We start from the raw sequence: 27,797 nt of genomic DNA, 5'->3' as shown, positions 1-27,797 counted from the left end.
AGACAGGCAGTAACAGTCCCTCACTTCACCAGTAACAAGGCCGCTGAAGTGTTCCTGCTCCGTGTTAGCGATGTGAATACACAATACTGTTGCATATTCACATTTTTGCTCTTTAGACTTCTGCTCCGTTCTTATTTATGCACGACCAGAGGCTATGAAACCGACTTAATGACTCTTTCTCCTCCTCTGTGCACCTGTGGAGACATGATATCCGTTAATAATTCTGACAAATGTTGTACAGAACCTGCGGGGCCAGGAGCTAGAAACTAGACAGAAAGGTCACGGGTGAATGTGAGTTCAGTTGCCAGCAGCCTTCGACTGGCGCCGGCTTAAAAGTCTAAAAGTCTGTGTTTGCCTCCATCCTTCTGCAGAAGCGATGCCCACTGTCGAGTCTGTCCTGAAACGGGCTACTGCAACCCCACCTTAGTTTGTTTAAGACACTGAGGGATTGTTTGATCACAGCTTGGTGTAATCCTGTTGAGACGTTGTGCTGTGTCAGCTCAGAGTGGACACAGGTAGAGAACACAGCTGTCTGTCTTTGTTAGCTTTCCTGCAACATGATCACATTAAAAGTATGAGAGGCGGCATGTGTTTCCGCCCCTGTGGCAGGTCTGTCTTTCTAGAGATGGTCTCTGTGATTAGATCTCGTGCTGCTTCCTCCTTCTTTTGTGCACGACTCTGTGCTCATTCTCTCTGTGAAAGTGATTACAGGCTGGTTGAAATAGACAACCATTTCTCCGTTGTGCCTCTCAACATCTGTGCAGCTTGTGAAAATATTTGGAGGTTTTTTTTTTCCGTGGGATACATCCCAGTCCTGGTGCCTACGTGGCGCTGCTCCTCTGTCTGCTGTTTGCCATTCACCCAATAATTTTGGTTCCGATTGAAGCCCGACATCTACCGGTGGGTGACCCGGCTGTTTTTGAAGGGATAGATTTAGCAGGAGGATCCTTTTGACCTGAAGTCCACAGTCTAATAGAGAGAGGGTAGAGCTATGTTAATCATGCTGCCGTCATACTGGCTGACGCATGTGAATAAATATGGCAGACGGGGCCCACAGATTTTATTTATAACTCCCTGGTTTGGTTTGCTTTGCCGCTGCCTGTTAAGGAATGTAAACTGAAACTGACAAGTTACATTTCATCATAAAAACGAAGAATCTTTCTGCATGTTTTTGGTTTGAAAACATCTACAGAAGGAAATAACTTTAAAAAAATTATACATCAGATCAGTTAATCAGATAATCTCTTTGAAAGGGTTTCCCCCCACATTTCTGCCTCATCTTCACTGGCAACTGTCCCATTTTCTTTGACTGAGTCGCCTTTCAGCTTCGGCCGCGCTGGTGTGGAGTGCTACTGTCAGCATGAGAGCGGCGCTGCCGTCATCCAGCTCCAGTTCCTGATCAACGAGGTTTGTTCTTACCACCTGTCCCTGGTTTCTGAGTCCTGGGTTTCTCTCCTTCTCCTCCTCCTCACCCATTCACTCCCTGTCAGTCTCCTGCATCTGTCTTTCCACATTCTTGCTAGACACTGGTGCTTAATCGATGTTTATAGGCCATGAGTCACTACAAGCCACTCATTGATTTAACAGTAATGCTAGCTTTGCGACCCAAATGCCTCCGTGATGCCTGCGTACTTATGTGCTCGTTATGCAACCATTAAAACAGCCCATCTGTCTCTGACCCTCCCCACAGGGGGCGCTGGTGAGTGCCTTAGCTGATGACAGCATCCACCTGTGGAACCTGAGGCAAAAAATCCCAGCTATCCTGCACTCTCTCAAGTTCAACAGGGAGAGGTACAGTTCTTCGCAGCGCCTCTCTGATTGCAGTGACGCTGCATCTGTCTCTGTGTGGAGTGTGAGAGCCGCCCTCACAGCTGGCCACATGCTTCGCGCTGTATAATTAGCTGTTCTGTTGCCAGAGCTGGAAAAATTATGCATCAGTGTTCTCTTGTGATTCTGCGACACCTGGGGTTTTTCTTTTTTAACCAAACAGGAAATGTGGATTCCTGAGGTCAAGGTGAAATCCTATAATATGACGATCAAACTTTTTTTGAAAATCTGTAGCTGCTAAGTTTTATTTGTTATGGATAAAATTATTGTGTAACATGAACTACGCTGCAGTTGCTCTCAGCTCTTCAGAGCTTTTAGCTTCTTTAAGCTCATTGTTTTGGTTTTCTGGCTGCAAATTCTGTACTCATCAGCCAAGTCTCCAGCAGCAGACAGCTGCAGTTTGAGATTTAAATTGCACATATGAAAATGACTGATTTGGATAAGTCCTTTGGGGAAAAAAAAGTTAAATTGAATAATAAAACAATGAGCAAAAAGGGTAAATTAAATGCAGACACATTAAATACGTCTATAAATCTGCTTTATGCAACCTGTCCATCAGCAACTAACAAGCAAAGTTAGCAACTAGCTTTATATAAACATGAATATACACATGAACCTGAGGAGTCCAGCTGGACAGAAACAAAAGACTCCAAATAAATGCTTATACAGTTCTGTGTTATTCAACATAACAACTTTATAAGGTGATAATGTTTGAGAGATGTTAGTTTTGGGCAATAAACTGAACAACATTTAAACCTCTCACTGACTTAATCTTGCTTGAGTCGGTTAATTCAGTTAATTAAAAAAGAGAGAGGCCAATAAGTGTCAAAGTAATCGTTCATTAATCATAATCCAGGTAAGAGTTTGAAACAGATGTGATATATATCATATCAAATCTCAGAGATGTCATGTTTCTTTGGCCCCATGTGGTCAACAAAGTCAACTAATGCAGCTTTACTGGGTGCAATCATTAGTGCAGCCATTTTTTGTTATATAGAGACAAACAATGAATGTTTAAGTCAAAAAAAAGTTTAGTTAGAATCTCCACATCCAATCAAGATCACATGAGATGTCACCTGACAGTTCACATCTGATAGAGATAAGCAAACACAATAAAACAGCTCACGTCCGTGTCCATTTGACCCTGTGTAAGACTTCATGTTTCTTCCCACCTCCTGAGAAAAGACAGCAGTATTTACTCTGCTCTTCCTCCCCTCTGCTCTATATATAGTCTAGCTTCATTAGTGTGACACAGAGCAAGGCCTTTGTAATTAAATCTTAGTCACTCGTTACTCCTTCCAGTAGGACCGGCATGATTAGGGACAAGAGTGTGTCTTTGATAGGACTGAGTCATGAGATAATGAAAAGCCTGTGTTGTGATGCATCCTGATCTCCTCCTGCAGAATCACATACTGCCACCTGCCCTTCCAGAGCAAATGGCTTTACATCGGCACAGAAAGAGGAAACATCCACATTGTCAACGTGGAGTCCTTCACTCTCTCAGGCTACGTCATCATGTGGAACAAAGCCATCGAACTGTGAGTCTGTATTTCACAACTTGCTTTTTTTTCCTCCCCTCCCCCCCTTTGCTCTGTGGCCATTTCCATATCGTCTTTGTGCACTTGTGCTCTTGACGCTCAACCAGGAAACTCCTATAAACAAAAAAAAAAAAGGAATGTGGTGGCCTGAGTGTGCAGATACAGTTCGTCCTGTAAGCTGAGAATCTGGTAGCTCTGATCAGTGTGAGGGCGGCGTGGAGGTGCTGGTGATTGTGCCATGCCAGAACTCGCTGTCGAGACTTCTGGAGGTGTTTGCTGCCTGATTTAACAGAACATCTGTGATAGGAAGCTCCCGCTCAATAACCCCAGTGACTTCTCCTCTCCTGTGTCACCCACTCCTGCACGTAAACACCCACTGTAAGGATCACAGGGAATTTTACATCACATCCTGTGCATCTGTAAATGTTGCACCGCGTTTCCTGCAGGTGCAACATGCAGGTAAAAATAGATTTCGGTGGATATAATCAGTGTCACCAAACTGATTCTGTGCAAGATATATAATGGTTTAGTTTTTTTAGAAAAATTAAAACTTCAGCCAGTAGAAGTTTGTCTTTGTGAGTAACTTCTCAAGTGCAGCTACCAGTGAACTATAGAAAATCATCTGAGAGTGACTGGCAGCTGAAATTGAACGTAGAGTATGAAGCTGTTTGTGTGTGAGGCTGCGGGTGAAATCTGATAAATTGCTGTTTTAGATCTGGGAGTTGAAAGTGTCAGAGCAGCAAAGTATGCCATCAGCTCAGATAAATGCCTCAGAAACAGACAGTGGAGATGGGAAATGATTTTGCCTGTCTGACTGAGAATGAGTAAAGAAGAAAGGGGAAAAAAAAAAAAGCCCCTGGCTATAGTGTGGAATTTGAAACATAATATTCTGTCTTTTGTCTGATCTCTGATAGAAACATCTTTTCCACACAATTTCTGCTTCTCTGCAAACGTGTGGATTCACATCCTAGGCCTCCTGCAGTGGACAGAAACAACAACCAAAACACGGTTTTAATGATCAGAGTGGAAGTTGAACTCACTGAACTCATTATTGTTTGAGTAAAATAAGGTTTATCTTCTTTTTTCAGTCAGTGTGAGAAGCTGTTTTAAATGAAGATAATCCTAAAGAGAAGAAAACACTGTGTACATGAAGTCATCGTGGTTATCGTATATTAAAACACTTTTTTACACTGATGATGTATCACACTGTGGTGGTTACCGTCTGGAGTTCATGTTCCAGTCCGTCCCTGACTTTTATTCACTTCTACGTCCTCTGACTGTATCGACTCATCAGAAGCAATGAGATCATTAGCTACTGGAGCCAGACCACATTTAGAGGCAGCAACACTTTCTTTAGGCCAGACCTCCACTTCCTCCGTGCCCCTTCGCTCTGTTGCCACGGTGATGCTGTCTCCACATACTATAATCTCTCACAGACCCTCATGTGACCCTGTTCTCCCTCTCTGTTTGTCTCTCTCATATGTCATGTCTCTTTTTCTGGTGCGCTGATGCACATTTTCATCTTATAACCAAAGATTGTGGCTTTTAGTCTTTGTTTGTTTGTCTTCCCTAATTGCCTCCCTGTCTCCCTCTCCTTCTGAAAGCTAGAAATTATCTGTTAAACCACATGTAGCAGCTGCATTTTACTCATCAGGTATTCATCGCATTCATCCACACAACCCAAGTTTTGTTAATCTGTCTCTTTTTCTTCGGTCTCTTCTCTTTAAATCCTGCACAGATCCACCAAGACACACCCAGGGCCTGTGGTGCACATCAGTGATAACCCCATGGATGAGGGAAAGGTAAACAGATAGTTAAACTCTACTGTACAGAAGAAGAGATGCAAATTTTAGCCCAAAACGTGAAACAGAATGTACCTTTTTTTTTTTTTTTTTTTTAGATACCTGTTGTACTTTTCTTTTTTCTGTGGATAACTGCTCCAGTGCAGACGACACAATGTCAATATGGCTTCTGCAGCTACAACGGAGACTGATAGCAGAACATTTTCAGCTAATTAAAATGTCAATGGTAAACATCAGATTTCGGTGTCAGAGTCAAAGGGAGTAGGTTTCTTTAACTAATCACTTGCAGGAGGAGGAGATGCTGTTTTATTTTCCAGCAACAGCAGCCGCATTTGGCCCACAATTCATTGCACATGTTAAGTCTTCTAAGCAATGGAAGTCACTGTGGTTAAAAAACATGAAGCATGGAAAAAAGTAGAATCTTTATTTCTGGCAGACTTACAATACAATACAATACATGTGGTAAATACTGTTTCCAATAATTGATATTCACTCACTCCGATCAGGTGGACTGGAATTTTTTTCAGTCATTAACAACAACGCTGTTCTTGAAAGGAAATCCCTTCATCATCAAATACTGTGTGTAATATATACACAATTCAATCCAACTTTATTTGTATAGCGCCAAATCATAACAGACATCTACATCATCTATCATGCAGTTTACAGGGTGACATCATAACCTTACAGTGTTATGGAGAGAAAGTCAACAGGTCTCACAGTGAGTGAGCACTTGGTGACAGTGGGGAGGAAAAACTCCCTTTTACCGGGAATGAACCTCAGAAGCAGACAGAGGGTGGGCGGCCATCTGCCGCAACCGCTCGGGTTGAGAAACTAATCAACTACAGCTGCAATAGATTTCTCTGGTATATATAATAAGTCAGTAAATGAATTGGTTCTAATTGTATTAGGGGAGAATTACATAGATCTTTGAAAGGAAATGATTCAGAAATGACAGGACCTGTAAAGTGAAGTGTGCAGTCATGTTAACTCCAGGCTCAGGTATATGAGCAGAGTGTGCTTTCGCAGCAGTCAGCTGAGCCGTGCTTTGCTTCTCTTGTTATTGCAGCTTCTCATTGGATTTGAATGCGGGGTGGTGGTGTTGTGGGATTTGAAGTCCAAAAAAGCTGACTACCGCTATAATTATGATGAGGTAAGACATTTATTTTCTCTCCACTCAGTTCTTATGAAGAAGCTTGTAAGTCTGTTCATGGTTGTCTCAACAACATGTTTGGTCTTGTTAGGTTTTGCATAATCTGTCACGCCCTTCAAATATGAGAAAACACAGGCTCCTGAATAATTTGTCATGAAACCTGAAACAGCTGTCCCTTGAGCCCCGGTGAGATTCTGTCTCAGAAGCTTCCATACTGGATAATTTAAGGTGTTGGTTGAGATTATATAGTGAAGGAAAAGCTTGTATTTGTCATTCAAGCACTGGAATTATGATGATATCCAGTGGATCACATGAAGTGAACATAAAACAGTTTTGTAGAGTATCGTCACATTTTGTCAAATCGTTTGATCAAGTTCTTTTTCTGCTTCAAGAAGATGAGAAGTATTTTTTCCAAAGCATTGAAACAATTTGAGCACATTAGACCTATTGAAGCATAAGTCTGGTGATATTGTACATTTTTCTTACTGTCAATAAATCCCATGAAAACACAACAAACAATAAATTAATGCTACAAATAAACACTACCTGATACTGCTGATTCCTCTTTGCCATAAAGTTCCATTACAATCAAGACTGAGTCAGTGAGTTAATCCACGTCTGAAAATAGTCCCCAAGAAAAACTCAGTTTACTCCTGTTTCAGTGTCCAGCTGTTTTAAGAAATGATTTACTCTTTTTAAAAATGGAAGTTTTATTTGTGACCTCTTCAGTAGGAGTGACTGAGCTCAGGTTTAGAGCCATGGACAGGCTGGAATAGTCAGAAAGTATTTTTCTTCTCATGGGATTTTTCTTGACAACAAGAAAAATATAAAACCAGCCTTAACCTTTAAATATGTTTCTCACAGAGCTGCTACAAATAACGTTATTCATCATTGCACAGCTGTCAAATTTGTGTGTCACCCTGTAATGATGTGCTGCTGTGTGTGTTTCAGGCGATCCACTCCGTCGCCTGGCACCATGAGGGTAAACAGTTTGTCTGCAGCCACTCAGATGGCACTCTGACCACATGGAATGTACGAGCTCCAGCCAAACCTGCGCAGATCATCACACCACATGGTTAGAACTGTTGTATACACACAGTTGTGTTGTTCATATACACACGCACAGGCATATTGAATAGGAGCCACCGACGTGTCATATTACAGCTCGAGGGCCCTCTACTCTTAGAGGTGCAGAGAGAGATGCACGGTGGCAGCATATGTGCAGACCGCACTGTGTGTTCGGCGCTTCTGCAAATTAAAGCTGAACACATTATTTTGCCGTTTGACCTCCACTAGGAAAGCAGCCTAAGGATGGAAAAAAGCCAGAGCCATGCAAGCCTATCCTGAAGGTGGAGTACAAAACAACGAGGGCTGGGTAAGTGTGTTGGTAGCAACTCCCCACCCATCCTGTGTCTTAACTGACTCTGGTTTGAATCCATATCCTGTACTGAAAGTGGCCTTTCCTGTTTTTCTATCACGAAAGCATATACCACATCTTACAGGCCAGTCCTGTTGAGCTTGACTGTCCCTGTCTAATTATTTTTTTATTTTCTGGCAGGCGTCGTTTCTTTGTGATCATTAAACAAATTACTTTCATGTTCTGAACACTATTAACGCACTCATCGTTATGTGAAAGAGAACAAACTTGTTCTGTCAAGGTCACAAAGTAAAAAGATCAAACTTTCATAAAAACATGTCGTAAAAATTTACAGTTTCACTGAAACGGATCTAATTATCCCTCACTTTTTTTTCCTCAGGTATTAGAGGACAGGGATTAATATAGTTGTCATTATAATTAAAAAGTAGGCTCCTCCCTTCATAGATGCTCTTGAAATGGGGCCAAATCATCTCCAGAGAAAGTACAACAGTAAAATTTCTGTGTCCCTCTTCACACATTTCCCACAGATTAGACCTAGGAGCTTTTCACCTTCACAACAAAGTGAACCCTTATTGAATTAAACAATAAAAATGTTTGTGTGTGTCTGGTGGACTCAGGGACCCATTCATGGTCCTGTCTGGAGGTCTGTCTTACGACACGGTGGGAAGGAGAGCCTGTCTGACTGTGATGCACGGGAAGAGCACTGCCGTCCTGGAGATGGACTACCCCATCGTAGATTTCCTAACGCTGTGTGAAACTCCATATCCGAATGGTGAGCTGCGACAGTCCGACCAGGACAGGTTTTGCTCCTTTGTCTCAGAGCCTGTATTAGCTCATGTAATGATTACATCATCATCCCTGTTCATTTTGTGCTCTTTTGCTTGCCAGACTTTCAGGAGCCTTATGCTGTGGTGGTCCTGCTCGAGAAGGATTTAGTCGTAATAGACCTCGGACAGATTGGGTAATTATTCCACTTTCTAAATATAGTTTAGTTTGAGTGTTTTTGGTATGAACCAAAGAATATTGGTTTTGCACAGCAGTCACCCCATATTACTACACAGTATACACAGAGATGCTGCTGAGGATTTACCATATTGACCATTTCAGTCAGAAATGCGAGATTCAAACTTTTCAGACTTTAAATATTAGTTATGATCCATCTCATCTCTTGTTACAATAAATGCTTATAGAATAATAAGAGTTGTCACAGTAACTTAGTCTGTTTTTGATTCAGTCCTACTCTTTAAAGGTCCCATGAAAAGTAAGATGTCAAAATGTATCCTCATTGTCTCAAAAGGAAATTGTTGTCCGTTAAAGCATGATGTTCTTTTTATTTAAATCTTAATATTTAGCACTTTTTCCCCCTCTGGTGTATCCTGCTGCTTTTTACCATCATACTCCAAATATATTCTGGAACTGGACATTTTAATTTCAAATCTCAGCCTTTTCTCTTCCTGGAAAGCATTAACATTTTTAATATTGTTGCATCTTGTCCTGGCAGTGTGTGTTTTTTAAACATTTCACCCAGTAAATCCTGTAATTGCTGAGTGCGACCCAGTCGGTATAAAGGCAGACGATGCACTCCTCACTTTATTTATAGCACCCAGTCGTGCCCCCACATCCACAAGTCTCCTCCCAGCGCACTGTTGTTGTTTCGAATGTCACAGATGAGTTTAAAACTACAATACAATATATATCACATTATTATTACATACATTAGATATTTGGGTGCTGCAGTTGCTCTCCAAGTGACTATAGTTCATTAATTTTTAACAGGGACAATTCTGCACGTGATCAAAATTTTGATGTTTACATAAGATTTCCAATTTAAAAATGTTAAAAATTATAATAAAACTGTAAAAATAATTATCTCAAGGCCATTTCATAGCACATTTAATGTCAGTCAGCAGCTATCAGCAGTGATTGGCAGTAAGATTAACTGTAATTTACATCTCAAGTTGACAGATGTGCATATGTGAGGAAGTCTTATTCTCAAATCCCACCTATGGCACATTTTTCCTCACAGGTACCCAATATTTGAGACTCCATATCCCCTGACTATCCATGAGTCACCAGTGACCTGCTGCGAGTACTTTGCCGACTGCCCTTCTGAACTTATTCCTGCACTTTACTCCGTTGGCAGTCGGCAAAAGAGACAAGGTTACAGCAAGAAGGTAATTTAACTGGGAATTAAAATGCTGGGGACACTCAAATGGTTTTATACCCCTGCCCTAATCTATGCCCCGCTGCAGGGAGAGGCATAGCTTTTATTGGTAATAAATAAATCCCCACTGGGGGAATATTATTGCATTTGATCATTTAAAGTGTTGTTCTTATTTTCACAGGAATGGCCCATTAGTGGGGGAAACTGGGGCCAAGGCACACAGAGTTACCCAGAGATCATAATCACAGGGTTAGTGATTAGTGAATGAATTCATTAATTTTTGATTCAAGCACAACTTTGAATCACATACATGTTATGTTTGTTTTCAGTGTTTTCTCTGCTGTTTCAACAGACATGCTGACGGGTCGATCAAATTTTGGGATGCTTCTGCATGTGAGTACTTTTGTTTTGTGTATAAATTCAATAGTAATAGTATTTGGTGCAGTTTTTGTGCACCAAAAATTGTGATAAGTTTAGAGAATATTTTCAGTCACATTGCAGGTTACAGTTAAATATAAATGTATAATCCAGGCCACCATACTACACACTTCCATATGTCCACATTGTTCATTTGCTCAGGAAATGGTGGACATTAAAGTCTGTAAAGATGAGAACATGGATGTACAGTAGAAACTCATATTTGTTCATTGTTAATCTGCTTCTTAAATATTTGCCTTTTCTTTTGAATACCATGTGAATACTAGCTTGAAGTGGCTCTCGGGTATTTGATAGGAACATACCGAGTTGTGCTGATTTTTAGGCTGAGACACAGCTGATAAATCTCTCTGAGAGCTTTGCTGTGGCTGCATTAGGCTTTGAAGCAGCTGGCTGTGCTGTTTAGGCATGTGCATACACTCACGTGTCATCTGCATAAATGAATGTTTCCCCTTCATGGCGCTTTTTTCAGAGATTATTAACACTTAGCCAAATGCAAACAACTGATCTTTTTAGCGCTGCTGTTGTGCACTTAATGCCCACTGGAGCTATAGTTGCCACTGTGGGTACATTAGCTGTAGAATTATATCTTTCTTTTTCTTCACTCCTCTCACAGTCATGCTTCAAGTGCTGTACAAGCTGAAGACTGCCAAGGTGTTTGAGAGGGCTCGAGGTAAGGAGGAGAAGCCAAGTAAAGATATAGTAGAAGAGGACCCGTTTGCCATCCAGACTTTGTCCTGGTGCCCCGAGAGCAGGATGCTGAGTGTGGCCGGAGTGTCTGCCCATGTCATCGTCTATAGGTTCAGCAAGCAAGAAATCACCACTGAAGTTGTGCAGGTGGGTAAACATCAGTGTCCGTGGCAGCGTGTCATCAAAAAGAAGGGATGCCTGCATGTACGTGTATTTTGAGACGTCGAGCCTCTTTGTGACAAATCCGCTCTTGTGTTAAGCTTCTGGAGGTGCGGATGCAGTGTGAGTTCAGCGAAGTGGACTCTCCTGATCCAGGGGGGGAGCAGACTCCGACCCTGCCAACCTCAGGAGCTTCGACCAGCCCTCAGGAGACTGAACTGCCCACTCAGCCCTCCACAGGCAGCAACTCCTCTGACGGACCCCGGGACAATATCCCATGCCTGCAGTATGGACAATAACATTGTCTTGTTCTTTTTTTTTTTGCAAAAGAAAAAGATTGAATTGAGACCAGCTTTTGATGCCATTATGAATCAGGTGTCACTGAACTGATCTGTGAAACAAAGAGGTCATTAAAGGGATGTAGTCATCCATTCACTCCTCTCAGTTACCTGCTCAATACTTCACAAAACTTCCACATCACTACACCAGTTCCTCTTTGTAAAAATATAAAAAAATGATGAAATGTTTTGACAGCAAAAGAGTTGAAAGGGGGAATAACTAATAAGAAATGATGATGTTGTCAGTGCGGCTTACCTAAAGCGTTTCCTGCTGTGTGTTTGATGCAGGGTGCGGAGCTCCCCGCTGAAGCAGTCTCCGGGCTACCAGGTGGAGCTGGTGATCCAGCTGGTGTGGGTGAGCGGGGAGCCACCTCAGCAGATCACCAGCCTGGCTATCAACTCCTCCTACGGCCTGTAAGTATCTACAGCCAGCACTCCCAATGCTTTGGCAGGAGATCACATCACTGTATGCCCACACTTGTCCTGACAGTGGTGGTTACGCCTGTCCACTAGCTGTTTTTCTGCTAAATTTGTGTGTATCATGAAATTTGAATTGCATCCTGTCACGCAGGAGGCAGTAACCAAGCTTTTATATAGTGCAGCTGTAAGTAATGCTGCGCTCCACTTACCACTCATGAATGGGCTCCAGTACAACAAGTCGGAAGCTTCTCGTTGTTGTTGCTTGCATTACACTGTGTTTTGCAGATACAAACACCGTAACAACATGTTAACAGATATAAGTAAGTGCTAATAAATAGTATATTACTACAGCTTTCACTTCTGTTGAGGCACAGAGCAGCTGTCTTGGATTTTAAAGTCAGGGTTGGTGAAGTTTCCCAGTTCAAAAGAAACACTCCATAAAGGCCGCATGTATCATAGTTTGGAGTAAGGAGCAAAGATAGCATCTGAATCCTAATTCCACTGACCCCCCTCCCCCTCCCCCACCTCTCTGCGTTTCAGTGTGGTGTTTGGAAACAGTAACGGTCTGGCTGTGGTGGACTACCTCCAGAAAACTCTGCTCCTCAACATGGGCACATCAGAGCTGTACAGCCCGTCCGACCCCCACCAGAGGCAGCCTCGCTCCCCACGCAAAGCGCGACAGCCCTCTGGAGGTGAGCTGCACCCCAACAATCACACCTCTGTCTCATTTTTCCTGCTGCTAAGCACCTGCGCTGGCTGCACTGACGAACATTAATCTCCCTGAAATAAAGGCTTTATTCATTAGCGACTTAGCTTATATTCCATTGTGTTGCTAGACACTGTCTGACTGTTAGAGGTGGGTTGTGGAGGCGGGGCTGACACTTGGCAGCCGCTGTTGCTTCGCACCATGACCACCGCCCCCTGCAGTAGCTCCTCTCCCTCAACAGGGGGCATCACTGACAGATTCTCCATCTGTTCATTTGGGCAAAGACAGTGGAGCAAGTATGTTGGAGTTCAGCGCAGTCAGAGCGGATGCTGTGTCATTGCTGCTCTGCTGAAATGAATTTATCTCTTGATATGTTTGAGTGATGAAACAGTGCATAGCCTTGTTTACTTGCCTTGAATAACCTGGCTGTTTCTGTCATGTCATGTTTTGTTTATCTCTTGTATCTAATCATCCTGTCATTCACTGTTTGCATTCATTCTTTTCAGTCTCAGTTGCCTGGTGCTGGATTCAAGACTCTTTTATTTGGGTTTTCCACCATGAAAAGCTGATTTTTAGTTTATGCAAACTGTAAGAACGCTACATGAGGAGAATATTTTTACTGACTGATTCCAATTGCAAACCCAGCAGCAAGCCTCTGAGACTTCCTTCTCTGTTGCACTTATGATTCATTTTCCTGTCTCACTGTTTTTACTGTTGGTCTCTCTCTGTGATTTCGATAAAGACAAACCAAATGTGACGTCTTGCATGTCCAGACTTTCTAACTTGTATTCTGAGTCTGTGAAAAAACTACGCTCACCTCACTTCAGTAAGTCATGTTGTGTCAGTTTATCCCTCCCAGTGTCATTTCTCTCCTCTAAGCTTTTCCTTTATCTCATAAAGATAGACTCCCTGACTTTGCTGTAGCACCCCCCAATCCCCAAAGCTCACTACTGACTTTTTAAAAAAAAAACACCAGAAGTGAGGTAGGGGGAGATTTCAAGACTTGGGGGCTTTGTAACAAAATCAGGTATTTTATCTTTCAACCCTGCCTCTTGATTTACTAGACAAACACAACTTGTGAACTCAAGAGTGGTTTATTTATTAAACTCTACGGTTTCCATCCCTGCCTTTGTTCAAATAGGTGACCCTTTATTATTCTCTCCATAAGTACTGTACTGTAGGAATTGACATAGCTTCAGTAAGAGTTGCTAAGAGTAGTCCAAGAGTAGGACTAATTCTGCCAAGTTTAATTACAACCTGTGTGGCTCCCACAGCACTTTGCGAGTCCAACGATGGATCTAACGCCTCAGAGGACCGATGCAAGTCGCCTACTTCAGGTAAGCCTCAGTGCTTCATTTTTTAAAAAATGAATCCTTTTATTATTTGAAAGTACACTTTTCACCTGCCGCTGTTTGTGATGTAGGATCTACCTCACCGTGCAACTCAGATGATGAACGAAAACAGAAGTTCATAGAGAAGGGTACTGTATTGTCCAAAGCTGCACAGCCCATTCAATTCACACTTTTATAAAACGGCTGCAGTTTTATCTGATTTGTCTTTTTGAACCTTATTTCCAGTGAAGTTCAAAAGCAGACGCTTTTCCAAGACGGTTGCCAATGACTTTGGTAGTGTATCATGCAAAATGCATTTCTTCTGATCACTCATTCTTTCTGTCTGAATGACGGCGTTCTAACCACACTGTGCCTTAATCCTACGTCAGCCTCTGCTTCTCGTGCCAATGAAAGAAAAGAAGTGCATTCCAGTGAAATGTGTTTTACTAATCACATGGTTCTGGGGTTGTTGAAATATAAAATTAATCAGGATTCTTTATCAAATGCATGACAGGACGTCTTTCAAATTCCAGGCCTCAGATTTTCTATGCAGCATTTTGTCACAACAGTGTAGGCTGTTGTTACACAACTGCAGATGGAAAACAGTTTGACAAAATTGGCAGATGTGACTTGATATTTCTTATTTTTACTGATTCAAAAGCATAGAAAATCTGCTTCATGCCACCATCTTTATCGTACTAATGTCTAACCATGTGTCTGAAGTGAATTATTTCTCTGTGATTGTAGACACTTGGTGTGTGTGTGTGTGTGTGTGTGTGTGTGTGTGTGTGTGTGTGTGTGTGTGTGTGTGTGTGTGTGTGTGTGTGTGTGTGTGTGTGTGTGTGTGTGAGTGATTCCAGGGCTTCAGTTCAGTGTTAACTGTTTGGCTGCTCACTGATTTATTTTCTTCCCCTCTTCCTCCCACTCTCTTTGCATAACTATGTCCACTGAATTATAATCACCTTATTTCTTGACTACCGCCTCTTGCTTTGTTTGACATTACAGGCTCTTTGGTTGTCTGTGATGCTTCATTTGTATTCTCAGGGTTTCTCTCAGGGTGGTTATTGACAACAACAGCCAACTTTTTTGGGGGAGGGGGGTGTTTATACTGGAGAGATTGGCTCCTGGTAGCAAACAACAAATGTAGAAGCAACAATTTTGCCAGTCTGAAATCCATAAACAAACCAAGTCAAATGTTTTTGGAGTCACGTCCCATGCAGAGCATTTACTGCATGTATGTCCATCACCACTCTTAAATATGACTCAGAATCCTGACTTTTTTTATTGATTGCCTACTAATTTGCACAGCAAAAATTATGTCACAAATTTTTAAAGTGATGATTACGTAATAATGGATTGTAATTTATTTCAGTAACCTTTGATTCCTTAAAAAAAATGTCAATTGTTAGCCATTCTTCTCTCCTCATAAAATTGGGGTATTTGTTTCTGTTGCAGCCAAGATGTCGCGGAAAATTAGCTCGTCTAGTGAGCAAAAACCAGACCAGGGTAAGCCAAAACTAATGACTTCCTGTTTCCAAGAACCTTCCTGTTTTCTTGCAGGTTGCTCCATCTTGTCATTTGAATCCTCTGCTTAGTTCACAGCTGTGAAACATTTCTGTGACAGTGCTGCTTATTCTCTAATCGCATTGGTGTGAATGTGAGACCCTTGTTGTCTTCTACTGTAAGTTGAGCCGAACACTGTCTCTGTGTGTGAGCAGAGGACAGGGTCCAGCGGTGGCGCTCTCTCACATGTAAGGAGCGCTTTAAAGATAGGAACAATGTCAAGCGAGCAGCCAGGATGAGCCAGAAGGAGGGCGTATGTAGAACTAAATCAGCCCCCAACTCCTGTGAGTGTACCAGCCATGGTCTAGCTTGGACTGAAGTGGGATAACTGGTACTAACCCCCACCACTGCTGGGGCTTTTATTTTGAAATTGGTTGACCTTTGATACTAATCCTCTCACAATCCTTGCTTTCTTCTTTTTGAGGAAGTTCCACTGGCTTGACTGCACGCGGCGTTAAAAATCTTGCTTTTCTTGTTTACAGCTTTTCCTTGTGAGGGACACACATGACGGGCGGTGTGTTTCACCCTCCCCTCTGTGCCACAGATGTGTTTGTGTTTCTGCTGGGATCCCTCATTAGCTTTTTAAAGAGGGTAAAAGCTTGTGTGTCAGCCTCCATGAGCACAGTAATGAGACCTGAATAATTCTTGCTCCTTAGATAACAGTTCTTCCTCTGGAGTCGCTGTAGCACTACACACTCATCTTATACATTTTTTCACATTGAGAATGTTGTTATTGTCATTTATTTGCAGAAAAACAAATTGGGAACCATTTAAATAAAATTGCATCCCTGCATGTAAACTGTGTAAGAGCATCTCAATGTCAAAAAGCTTTTTGGTGTTCACTAGGTGAAGGGTTAGTTGTTTTTCTTTAATTTTTTTACACTCGGTCATTTTCCTTGAAGGACACGACTATGATCAAAGGCCTGCTCAGGGCAGCAGAACGTACCTCTAACCTGCTACCTGAGTTTTGACTTGGTGGATTTTTGCCATTAACATTTGTAATTCTCCTGTTTGCACGGAGATGTCCTCTACATGTCCTTCCCCCTTTCATTTCACATGAGCGATTTCCTCATTCTGTTATTTTTTTGTGCTCACTCCTGCTGTCCAGATGCCAAGGATAACACATTCACCCGCTCACGTAGTTCAAGTGTAACCAGCATAGAAAGAGAATCTCGAGAGGCCATCTCCTCCATTCACTTCTGTGAGAGTTTTCCGAGGAAGACGGACGCTCTGCCCAGCCCCTGTCTGCTGGTGGGAACCACCCAGGGCTCCGTGATGATGGTGGCCGTCGGCCTGCCTCCAGCCGGGGACCAGAGGCTGCAGCAGCCGGTCGGCATCTCCTCCTGTGGTAAGAGGCTGAACTGAGCTCGATGTCTCTCACCAGGTGTGGACCTGCATGTTACTGGTGACACAGAAAGGTGCATTCACCCATTCATCCGGCAGCCTTAATGACCTCTGTTGAGCAGCAGTTGAAACTGAAACAACAGTTCCAGGACTTAGTCCTTACGCAAGTCTGTAAGCCTCTTAAAAGCACACCTCCCTCGCAGACATGAGGAAGTGGTGCAGGAGAGGGATAGAGGGAAATTGTGTTACTTGAAGTGTGTGTGTGTGTGTGTGTGTGTGTGTGTGTGTGTGTGTGTGTGTGTGTGTGTGTGTGTGTGTGTGTGTGTGTGTATTCAGTAGCAATCCTATCAAAGCCCCACAGATCGTGTTCTGTGCAACAGAGCTGAATGTTGCTTCCTGCCATTTTATTCTACAAAGAATTTGAAAGCTCAGTTGGATATAAGTGAACATCACAATGGCAACATGTGGCTTCTTCAGCATAGGCACTGTGTATATTGTCTACATTCAATAGAGACTGTGTACAGGGCGACCTGACAGCTGAATGGTTAAGGCATATACCACACGGGCCCCAGTGCCCTGAGCAGCGAGTCCCTGGTAGGACTCCCAGCCAGCTGGGCCACTTGCTGCATGTCTGTCCCCGACTCTCTGCCTAACATTTCCTGTCTGTCTCTACTTACAGTAAACAAGGCTAAAAATGCCCAAAAAAAACCCCACAGAGACTCTGATGAACCCTTAAAGGGTAGGCTGAAAGTGCATAACACTGAAAACCGCATTGCAGATATCACATATCAGCACTGCATGGTTAAATGTCAAAGACACGTTTCCTGAGAACAGATCAGGTCACATTTAGGATCCTTTCATCAAACCAGAATGTGTGAAGGTGATTTCTCTCGCCTTAGTGAGGGCACAGCTCAGAACCTAACTTTGAACAGGGCTGGGTGTTGAGTGGAAGAGGTTTTATTTATGTATTTATCTCAGTTAATGTGCACATCATACAAGTGAGAATATCCAACTGAAGACACTCTCTGTCGTCTTAGTTGATCATGAGTTCAGGGTTGTGGCAGCAGCAGAGCATTTTGCTTTATGTTTTGTGGTAATTTGAAGCAGTCTCTGATCCAAAGTGAAACCCTTCCTCCATAATACCCATTTTCCCCAGGCACTTTAGTCAGACTCAAAGGAGGCGTTCTGACGATGGCCCTGCTGGACTCCGCTGGAGCTCTGCTGCCCCCTTCCTACGAGCCATGGTATGACCCCAACGCCTCAGATGAGGAGAAGGAGAAGAGCCGGAGGCGCAGGCCAGCCTCCCCTCCCTTGTCACAAGAGGGTCAAGAATCCCAGTTTGCCGTGCTGTGCTCGGAGAAGCAGGCCAAGGTGGTGGCGATGCCCTCTCAAACCCGCATCTACAAACACAACATCACAGAGACCTCCTTCGTGCTGAGGGCTGATGTTGTGCAGATGGCCGGAGCTAACTGCATCGCCTGTTTCTGTGCTAACGGGCACATCATGACTCTGAGGTATCGTCACTGGTGCCTTCTACTGGTTTTGGCATCTTAATACAGAAACCACAATACAAGGACCGGTCGACTGCCTGATGGCCTGACACGCTCTCATCTTTGTGTCTTCTCAGTTTGCCCAGTCTGCGGCCTCTGCTGGATGTGAACTACCTGCCGCTGACAGACATGCGGATAGCCAGAACGTTCTGCTTCTCCAACCTTGGTCAAGCCCTGTACCTCACCTCTCCCACCGAGATCCAGAGGATCACCTACAGCCAAGAGACCTGCGACAACCTGCAGGTCAGAAACGCTTCATCAGTGAATTTGAATTCATGTGTTACTGTCAGATCCAGTAACGCTGAATGTTTGTGTCTTCTCCAGGAGATGCTCAGTGAGTTATTCACCCCTGTGGAGACACCAGAGGCTCCTAACAGAGGTTTCTTCAAAGGGCTCTTTGGTGGAGGAGCTCAGTCTCTGGACAGGGAGGATCTCTGTGAGTATAACATCGTGATTCCCTCAGATTCCATTTTACACATCAGTACATCTCTGTTTCTATTTCTCAACACAACTGGCCTCTCCTGTTTCCTCTGAGGGCCACCACTCAGACTCCAGCAGCTCATTGGTATTCTGTTGAGAGAGAGAGAGAGAGAGAGAGAATATGCCTGTTTCTCTTCTTAATTCCAACTACTTGTGTTTCATTTTATATCTTTTAATAGTAAATTTTGTCAAATTTCTTCAATGTGCAGATTTCTCCACTATAAAAATTATACTCTTTAAACTTTCACTCTCACATCATGATAGTATCATGATTTTGGATATCATGATACTATCACGATATCTATTAATAATAGTAATAACAATAATTATGCTTTCGGTCAAATTCATATTTAACTTTGTTTATTGGGTGTTTTGTCTCTTTTTTGGCAAACGAATTAGACTCAAATACAAGTGTTGGAAGGTGGAGAGAGTCTGTTACTATAACCTTTAATATTTCATATATTAAATATCTCTGTTATCATCAATACCAGTACAATCACGACACCCCTACACTGAACTATTTACATTTTTTTTAAAATCTTTGTTAGTTGGTGAAACAGCTGCTGGTAAGGCCTCCCGTAGCCTGGCCCAACACATCCCTGGCCCGGGCAGCATGGAGGGCATGAAGGGTGCAGCGTCGGGGGTCGTGGGAGACCTGGCCCGCGCCCGGATAGCTCTGGACGAGAGAGGGCAGAAACTGGGAGAGCTGGAGGAGAGAACGGCGGCCATGATGGCCAGCGCAGAGTCCTTCTCCAAACATGCCCACGATGTATGCACCTGACATTTCTTCCAGCACCTAAACCATTGTTTACAGTTCAACTTCTGATTTGTAACCCTCCTTTTTTTATATTTCCCCCTCAGATGATGCTGAAGTACAAAGATAAGAAGTGGTACCAGCTCTGATGGCAGCGTGTGGAGCATCGGACTCTGTAATCACGCACACCAGTATCTCTGAGGAGCTGCAGGTCCCTCTTCTTCTCTTCTCGATTTCTCTCCACAGGGTTGGGGCGGGGGCTGGGGGTTCTGCTCAACAGACTCATGCTTTTATTCTCAGCACAATATCATACACTCTGCATTACCTCAGTCACCGGAGGACTGCAGCGGAGTGGACACTGGGCGAGCCGGCTTAATGAGAATGGAAAGAAATGGGAGAAGAGAAGCTCATCGGCTCATCTCTCTTTCCATTTCACCAGAGAGCGCTGATGTTCATGTAGCATCAGCCCGCAGAACAGGAGAGAGAGGACCTTTCATATCCATCAGTCATGCACTCATATATATCTCATATATATATCTACACACCCTGCTGTTTTGTTCTGAAAGAGGAAAGACAATTCTGCAAAACAAGTACTCGTGGTGGCCTGATTGCAATTGTTCTTTTTTCCTTTCTCTGCCCTTTATGGTGTCTGCCAAACATGGAGGACTTTAAATGAGGAGAAAAGTCTGATGATCCCTTGTACTTCAATTCTAATCAAGTTGATAAAGATGTAAGTTTGTGTAGGAATGATTGAATCAGTGAAGGAATCGTGTGTGTTTGTTCTTCTGGTCTAAATTATTTTTAGAGTTTGTTTTTTTTTTTGTCTGTTTTTGTCGTTTTCATCAAGCACTTAGAACCATGAAAAAAAAAATGGCCAGGGAGATGATGAATCTATTGCCTCTCACTGAGTAAGGGCTGTAGTACACTAGTTCATCACCGACCATCCTTTTTAGAGCATTTTCCAACCAAGTTGTTTTAGGTGAGAAAGAGAAATGCCGTTTTTTCTGAGAGTCACTTTGGCTTTATTTTAAATTTGATTATTTATTGGAACAGTGTAATAGATAGGAATTAAAAGAGTTTGTATGTTGGGCATTGAATTTTATTTTATTCTTCCTTTGTCAATTAAATGAGCAAAAAAAAGTGTTGAAAGTGTTTACCCCCAATGAAGAGTTTACATTGATCTATGAGAAAAATGAAGAGTTGACACACTGGAAAACTCCTGAAGGTCTTTATATTCTTCTAGCTTTCAAGGGGCTGTAGCTAAGTCCTGTATGAGGAGGAGGATGACATGTTGAAGGGCATGACAAAGATTGTCCTTAGTATAATTAGCATAAATGTATATTTTGGTTACAATTTAAAGTTTTTTTGTGATAAAGATTATATCTATACATGATTATTCAGATTTCTTTTTTGTATTCAGTCATAGCTCAAGTTGATTTTTGTCTCGTTTCTCAATGTGTAGGGGAAAAAAAAAGCATGTGTCTCTTACAGCACAATGGAAATAGTAATGCTGTCTTTGTATTTGTAGCTGCCAGTAGAAATGACCAAGCACCACTGGTCATCTCTCTCAGAACCGTTCACTTAAAAACTGTTTCTCTTCTGCCTTTGCCTCATGACGCATATATGCTAACCTCTACCTATGTGTAAATCTGTGTGTTTGTGAACATACATATATTCAGGAATATGTGTATGGGCGCCAATATTTATAATACTACATAGATACAGTGTATTACAATAGGTCTTTTGAGGTTTTTGTTTTTGCTTGACAGTGTTTTTCAACGTGATTAACTAGAGTTCTATTGTAATTAGATTTCTTTATCATGAGGTGCAAGGATATGCTGCTATTTGTGTCAATGTAGGAGCATTATCTGTCGGTCTTTTATTTTGAAAAGAGAGACAAGGCTTTTGTCAGTCCGGATTGCTGCCAAATGTTGTAAATAACGGGACAGCTGGACACAAATCTGACAGTGCAGGTTCAGGCAACGTGACATACTGTACGCTTGCGGCCATGTTCTTTTCCGACACCAAAGAGTTGCTTAATTTCACACAGTTGTCTTGATTTTTCCCAAATGGTAAGAGTCAGTCCGGATACCTTAGACAGCGGCAGTCAAGAAGTCTACTGTGTGTAGGGACGAAGGCAGATCGACTCTAGCTTCTTCTTATGGGCATGACACCTTCATTACTGTCCCAAACTGCTGTGCATGTGTTCAGACGACAGGCAAAGTGAATCTGAAGAGTTTCGTTCCAAAATGAGATATCCACCAAAGAAAATCATGTAACGCGGGCTCGTGGAAAATGTTTTCAGGCGTGAGGTTAAACTCATACTGTTACTGTGAGAAGTTTTGAGACCTTTTCTTAGATTTAAGAGAATTAAATCATGTATAGTCAGATATTGAGTTATCAGTTACACCAAAAAAATGCTTTCTCCAAGATGGATACAGAGCATTTTGGAATAAAACCCTTCACTTTTAGCTGGCTGATTTTAATCTACTGTCAACTACTGAGATAAACCCATTTGAAAGAGCAGTTATGTGGGTTTTGCACTATTTTTTGTACTTAAAATAATTTTGTTAGTATGATTTTTAATGTGTTTATTCTTTTGTGTCCCATTTTGTTATTTTTGAAAGGACCAAAACATGACAGAACCTATGCTTATCTATGTCATTTGCCAACTATGCTGATTGCTTCACTCTCAGATTTGTTTTCAATGTCATGTTAATGATACTATGATATATTTATATATTTGAAAACAAATATATATACTTTTAATTTCAAGAATTATTAAAAATGAATACCTTTAATGTCATTTTGGGATAGAATAACTCACATTAACATCCAAACAATGGTTGTGCATAATTATCCATCATTCAGACATGACAATAAACATTTCTGGTTATATATTGAACATGCTCATTTCCGATTCGAGCTTTGCTAATGCAGGAGGGTCATCTCCTCTCAGTGGGCCGCTGAGTCTTTCTACAAAGTGTGGCCTCGACTTTAAAGTGCTTCAGTTTGCAACATATATGTCCTAAATGGTCTCTTATTGCACATTGAAGGATGCATGATATTAAGTGTTTACAAACTTGAAACAACCATGTATTATCCCTCTTAGAGATTGTCTGTTCCGGCGTTTGTATTTACCACCATGTTGAACGAGACTGAAGTTCTCACCACACATAAGCGTGTCCCATTTTCGTTCGATCATGCCAATTGTACAAGTGTGAGAGATTATATTTATTTTGTTGGTACATCTGTTTATGTTACTGTTCTGCTTCATGAAGACTCTTGCTTTCCCTGCGCTGTAAAAATGCATTGAAACCGAAGCTAGACTCGCAGCACCGTGCAGGAGAGCTCGAGGGTTTCTCAGTCGTCATACTTCCATCCATCTGTCTTCTGGGATGAATATCTGTGGAGTTGCAGTATTTTCTCATAGTAGGCAATTTTTGTACAGTTTTATTAAAATAAATTTCACATGGATGTCTGACTTAATCTGCTGCCACAAACAATTTAGACTGTAGATACAGTATATATAGATATTATTGTGCAATGGAAAATAAATGTAAAACCAATCATAACATGTTTTGTCTTTGCATTTTTTGTTTCGTGCTTTCCTCTTCACTCGCCAACTTCATTTGAAAATGAATGCTTCATTGATCCCAACATGGTTATTGTTTTAAGGCATGCCCCTCCAAAGGTCAGAGGTCAGCGTCAGTTATAGATTAAAGCGTCTTGCATCGGGACCCTGGAGTATTGTCCAACGCTGTCCTGACCATCCTGAGGGACGGCCTGGAGCGTCCACGATTTATAGTAGTTTGTGTAAAATTAGAAAGAGGAAAAGACAATTAATCTCAACAAAGTGGCTAATTTTTTTTTTTGTTGTCCTTTCACGTGATCACACTTTCAGACATTTCTGAAACTTTAAATTATGGAAAATAAATCTCTAAAAAAAATTCCTTTATTTTATGTTATTGTCCATCTTGTATTTTTATATTATGTTCATCTAAGTGCCAGTCCTTTAGGGCCGATATTGACTTTTCTTTTTTAAAAGTGTAAGTCACTAATATTGTGTGATTAAGCACTTTTCAAACCCATACAATATAGAATTAAACTGTGGAGTCCCACATTTTCAATGATACAAACATGTAGTGTATGTCAAAATTAAATTAACTTTATTTGTATAGCACATTTTCTGCAGACTGAGCCCAAAGTGCTTCACATAAAAGGATTAAAAACAATGTTTAGGAGAAAATAAAAATGAAAATGTTCAATAACAATACCATAAAACGTCTACTCAGGGACTGCAGATGATACAATACACATTTTCTCTATATATGGGGTTAAACTATAGAAATAATATTTAAGTGAACAAAGTAAAATAACAATAATGAAATTTGAATATAGAATATTTGAGTATAAGATTTTATTTTATTTTATATAAGATATAAAATATATAAACATTTTATTTTATTTTATTTTATTTTATTTTATTTTGAAGTCCTACATTTCCCAGAAGCCCCTGCAGGTGGCGCCAGTGGGGCAGCGCTCCCGTCGTCCAGCGGGGTGAAGACAACAGACTGAAGCCGGAGGAGCAGCATCCTCACACCGACCGAGCCGGCAGACGAGGAGGGGGAACAGCAAAGTTAAAAGCGGCGGAAGCCCGGCATAAAGTAAGACACTGCTCTGAACAGATGGAGAACAAAGAATTTATTTTATGTTTTATACTCTACGAGCGTTTTCATAGTAGTTATATGCTGTTTATCTCCGCGGCTTTAGCGACAACCTTTTAATTGTTGCTCCGGATGAGTGTTGATGATGGACCGGAGCGTCTTTCTCCGTAACCGCTGTGATGAATGAAACAAAGAGGATGGATGCAGCCTGAGAGGACGCCAACCGCCAACCTCACGGTGTTTGCTTTTGGTTAGTGGGGGATAACTTCAGAGAAATGTGGTCAACTCGCCTTTTCTCACTAGCTAACGTTAACTTTACGATTCCGTCGACGAAGCTAAACAGCGTCAGTCACTGTGCTTCATCTAACCGTTAATATCGGTTTAACGAGTTACACTCGTTTGTTGAGCTCTTCTGGCTTAAAAAAGACCGTCACAGCGTGTTTTACCTTTAAGGTAAACGTCTCCATGAGATGTCAAAGGTCAGGGTCAACAAAAGAGCCTGCAGCTGTCTTTACTGGGTTTGCTGGAGTGAACTTCAGCAGGGTGGTTGTTGGGTTCCGACAGTCAGAGGTGTTTTATTCAACATTAACCTGTCCTGCCATCTCTAAACATGCGTTTGCTCTGTTTTCCAAGGCTCTAATAGATGTGCCCACTCTGGAGACTTGAAGCCGGGACTGTGTGTGGGGTGAGAGTTGCCTGGACCACAGTGCTGCAGCAGCCGTGTGCATGGAGATGATGGCGTGCACTTAAGGTAGGCCTTCCTATATCCTGTCTGAAGATGAGCCAAGGGCCCAATCTCGTCCTCGAGTGGCTGACGAAGCTCCATCTGGCCCAGTATGTGGAGTCATTCATTGACAACGGGTATGATGATTTGGAAGTTTGTAAGCAGATCGGAGAACCAGACCTGGACGCCATAGGTGTCCGCATTCAGTACCACAGACACAGGCTGATCGCAGCAGTGCAGAGGCTAAAAGAGGAGGACGAAAGAAAAGCACCAGGCTACTATTTCACCTTAGAGCCTCTGGATGCTTCTCCTTGCCACCATACTCCACACTCAAACAGAGAGGATGACGTCAGGACACAGAGATCACGCACACAGAGCACAGGAATACACCAGGCCTCCTGTCCTGGAAACCATAACCTGAGATTCACCGATTGCAATGACTTTGTGACCTATCCCAAACTGAAACTGAAGGTACTGATAAGGGATAAACTTGCTAAAGATGGGATTAACCTGGGAGAAGCACCTTACACCCATACGGTAGGCAGTTTTACTTCCTTTTTTACAATATGTTGATACTAAATGCTTTGCTCTTCAGGCGCTGTCTCATGGAATTTTATACGCTTACTTTGTTATGTACGTGATGAAGAGTGTGTCAAATTTCTTTGATGGTGCTGACGTCCAATGATTCTTCTTTATTGCTCTGAGGATGCTTTGGTTTCTCTGGCAAAGGTCTACTGAGATTCAGTGTTGTGTTGCCAAACGTCAGTGTCTCTAAATTTGCTCAACATGTTTCGTACTTGGGCCCGAGTTCTTTTAATTAAGTTTAATTTAATTGAGTGGGTGGGTGCTGGGTGGAACTCTTTCAAGATTAACAGCATCTTCTGATCTTCACTGTACATTTAGAATTATAGTAAACGTAAGGTAATTTTGATAAGAGCACCCTTAATCCAGATAGATTTTTAATTATCATCATGTTATGACATACACTGCATTCTGGCAGCTGTTTTGAAATGTCATTAACTTTTTACTATGTATGTAGCTGGTTATTTCATACGAGAATCCCACAGTCATTAAACTTTCATTGAGTGGACATGAACTTGAACTTTCACACTTCCAAAATGGGACGTTGAATTGCGTTGAAGTGCTGTAGAGTTAAAGCACAAAAATTCAAAATATGTTGATACTTTTTTTTAAATCAGTAGCAAGTCAAGAAATAAGCTGTTGCTCTTTGACACCAGAACCAGAAGAGTGTGGATCTCAGAGCGTCTGTGCCGTCAAACACAGCTAATATTTTGGGGCGACTGTGGCTGAGGAGAAAGAGTGGGTCGTTCATTAGTTGCAAGGTTTGAGCTACATGTCTGAAGTGTTCTTGTTGAACATCAGTTGCTACCGATGGGTAAAGCAGCATATCACAAGTTGGCTTGTTGCCATTGGTGTGTGAATGGGTGAATGAGGCTCATGATGTAATGTGAAGCGCTGTATAAAGGCAGAAATTAAGAGAAGATCCACCAGTAAACAAAATGCTGTTGATCCAGAGAAACAGAAAACTTCATAGCAGGTATTTTAAGTGTCAAGTTAAATCTCTCCCTTCAGTCAGTCTATGTTTTGAAGTATGTTGGTTGCTAGCTCAGCTGGTAGTGTACAACATAAGCCCTATACTTTACAGTTAACACGCAACCAGTCAGCACACATTAAAAATCCTCTGACCTCTGTAGGGAGATGTCAGTAGGACAATGGATCAGTCAGTGACAGATGTTTACTCTGGATGATACATTTACTGATAGCATGGCATATTATTTCTGGGGATCTTCTCTGTGCCTGACAACTGTCCAGTCTGTGTTGCCTGCAGAGATTGTTAGTTAATGTAATTGCAGAGGATTGTTATTCTGCTCTGGCATTGACCACATCCATTCAGTCCATAATACACTCAGTGAATGGTCTGCGGCCAGTCAGATGAAAAGCTGAGCGGCACATTGGGCTTATTTTCAACAATCTGTCGCTATCACTGGAGGGTGTGATTTATAGATTCTATCACAGAAACCTGATGTCTACGATTAGACAGTTTATGGTACACTGGTGATATGAATCTGTTTCAGCTGTATGTAACAGACTGTCAGACTGAATCTCTGCTAAACAGCACTGTTGGACACCACCCCAGAATATCTTTTCACTTTCAGACCTAAGGCACAGTTACGGTTCTCAGCAGTGGCACTTAGCAAAGGGAGAACTTGTTCTTTTAATGCATATTCATACTTGTCTTGGTTTTGTCTTTCCTCAGCAGATACAAGTTTAAAATGCTGCTCATCAGTAATTAATGATTGTGGTGTGAGGGAACGTGCAGCTTTGCAGTTTGATTGAACTGATCTTTGTGTCACAACAAATCAGAGAGAGAACATTGGGCCTGCCTTTATTAGTGTGCCTGTACACAAGCTTTCCTATTATGTAGCCATATGGAAAATTGCACAGTGTTTGCCATACTCTAATTTAGTCTAATAATGACAATACATTTTGAAAAGTTTATTTCGTCCCTCTGTGCTGCCATAAACTTTGAAATAGTTGCAGTGTACCTACAGTAAAGCACTGTATGGTACTGGCCAGTTTCACAGCTACAAGCATATGCTGTTCATGAAAGATTCAGAGGCTACAAACTACTAAGTGCAAAAGCACTTTGTGTGTCACTTCCAACCTTTTTGTAGGTTACAGCCAATACCGGCACTGTTAGATTCAACTAGAAAAAAAATCTTAAAATCTTTAGACTTAAAAGCACCAATAGC

General features: G+C 41.9%; 2 protein-coding genes across 9 annotated transcripts in view; both read left to right on the top strand.

Moving 5' to 3' along the window:
- The window catches only part of stxbp5b (syntaxin binding protein 5b (tomosyn)), a 28,206-nt gene extending 4,999 nt beyond the window's left edge, over positions 1–23,207 (top strand). The window contains exons 3-30 of one of the 6 annotated variants that reach the window (XM_071497950.1): positions 1,326–1,407; positions 1,691–1,791; positions 3,231–3,365; positions 5,104–5,167; positions 6,237–6,320; positions 7,272–7,395; positions 7,617–7,695; positions 8,316–8,470; positions 8,587–8,659; positions 9,725–9,872; positions 10,044–10,111; positions 10,215–10,255; positions 10,914–11,134; positions 11,248–11,432; positions 11,773–11,898; positions 12,445–12,596; positions 13,353–13,436; positions 13,885–13,947; positions 14,034–14,090; positions 14,188–14,235; positions 15,397–15,447; positions 15,660–15,788; positions 16,613–16,852; positions 18,005–18,362; positions 18,476–18,641; positions 18,723–18,834; positions 19,427–19,647; positions 19,740–23,207. In XM_071497950.1, the coding sequence (XP_071354051.1) occupies positions 1,326–1,407; positions 1,691–1,791; positions 3,231–3,365; positions 5,104–5,167; positions 6,237–6,320; positions 7,272–7,395; positions 7,617–7,695; positions 8,316–8,470; positions 8,587–8,659; positions 9,725–9,872; positions 10,044–10,111; positions 10,215–10,255; positions 10,914–11,134; positions 11,248–11,432; positions 11,773–11,898; positions 12,445–12,596; positions 13,353–13,436; positions 13,885–13,947; positions 14,034–14,090; positions 14,188–14,235; positions 15,397–15,447; positions 15,660–15,788; positions 16,613–16,852; positions 18,005–18,362; positions 18,476–18,641; positions 18,723–18,834; positions 19,427–19,647; positions 19,740–19,781 (3,409 nt within the window). In that variant the 3' untranslated portion in view covers positions 19,782–23,207. The remainder of the gene's footprint in view (positions 1–1,325; positions 1,408–1,690; positions 1,792–3,230; positions 3,366–5,103; positions 5,168–6,236; positions 6,321–7,271; positions 7,396–7,616; positions 7,696–8,315; positions 8,471–8,586; positions 8,660–9,724; positions 9,873–10,043; positions 10,112–10,214; positions 10,256–10,913; positions 11,135–11,247; positions 11,433–11,772; positions 11,899–12,444; positions 12,597–13,352; positions 13,437–13,884; positions 13,948–14,033; positions 14,091–14,187; positions 14,236–15,396; positions 15,448–15,659; positions 15,789–16,612; positions 16,853–18,004; positions 18,363–18,475; positions 18,642–18,722; positions 18,835–19,426; positions 19,648–19,739) is intronic. The other 5 variants (XM_071497945.1, XM_071497947.1, XM_071497946.1 and 2 more) reach the window with 5 other exon arrangements.
- Positions 23,208–24,158: 951 nt separating this feature from the next.
- sash1b (SAM and SH3 domain containing 1b) overlaps positions 24,159–27,797 on the top strand; it is a 46,326-nt gene continuing 42,687 nt past the window's right edge. For 2 of the 3 annotated variants that reach the window (XM_071498789.1, XM_071498787.1), the window contains exons 1-2: positions 24,159–24,299; positions 24,933–25,560. In XM_071498789.1, coding sequence (XP_071354890.1) covers positions 25,078–25,560 — 483 coding nt within the window. In that variant the 5' untranslated portion in view covers positions 24,159–24,299; positions 24,933–25,077. Of the gene's footprint in view, positions 24,300–24,337; positions 24,550–24,932; positions 25,561–27,797 lie in introns of those variants that run through there. The other variant, XM_071498788.1, reaches the window with a different exon arrangement.

The sequence above is a fragment of the Trachinotus anak genome, unplaced genomic scaffold (assembly GCF_046630095.1).
Source record: "Trachinotus anak isolate AG129_WGS33_773 ecotype Australia unplaced genomic scaffold, CSIRO_AGI_Tana_v1 ptg000015l, whole genome shotgun sequence".
NCBI classification, from domain to species: Eukaryota; Metazoa; Chordata; class Actinopteri; order Carangiformes; family Carangidae; genus Trachinotus; species Trachinotus anak.
This window is presented reverse-complemented; position numbering and strand designations above follow the sequence as displayed.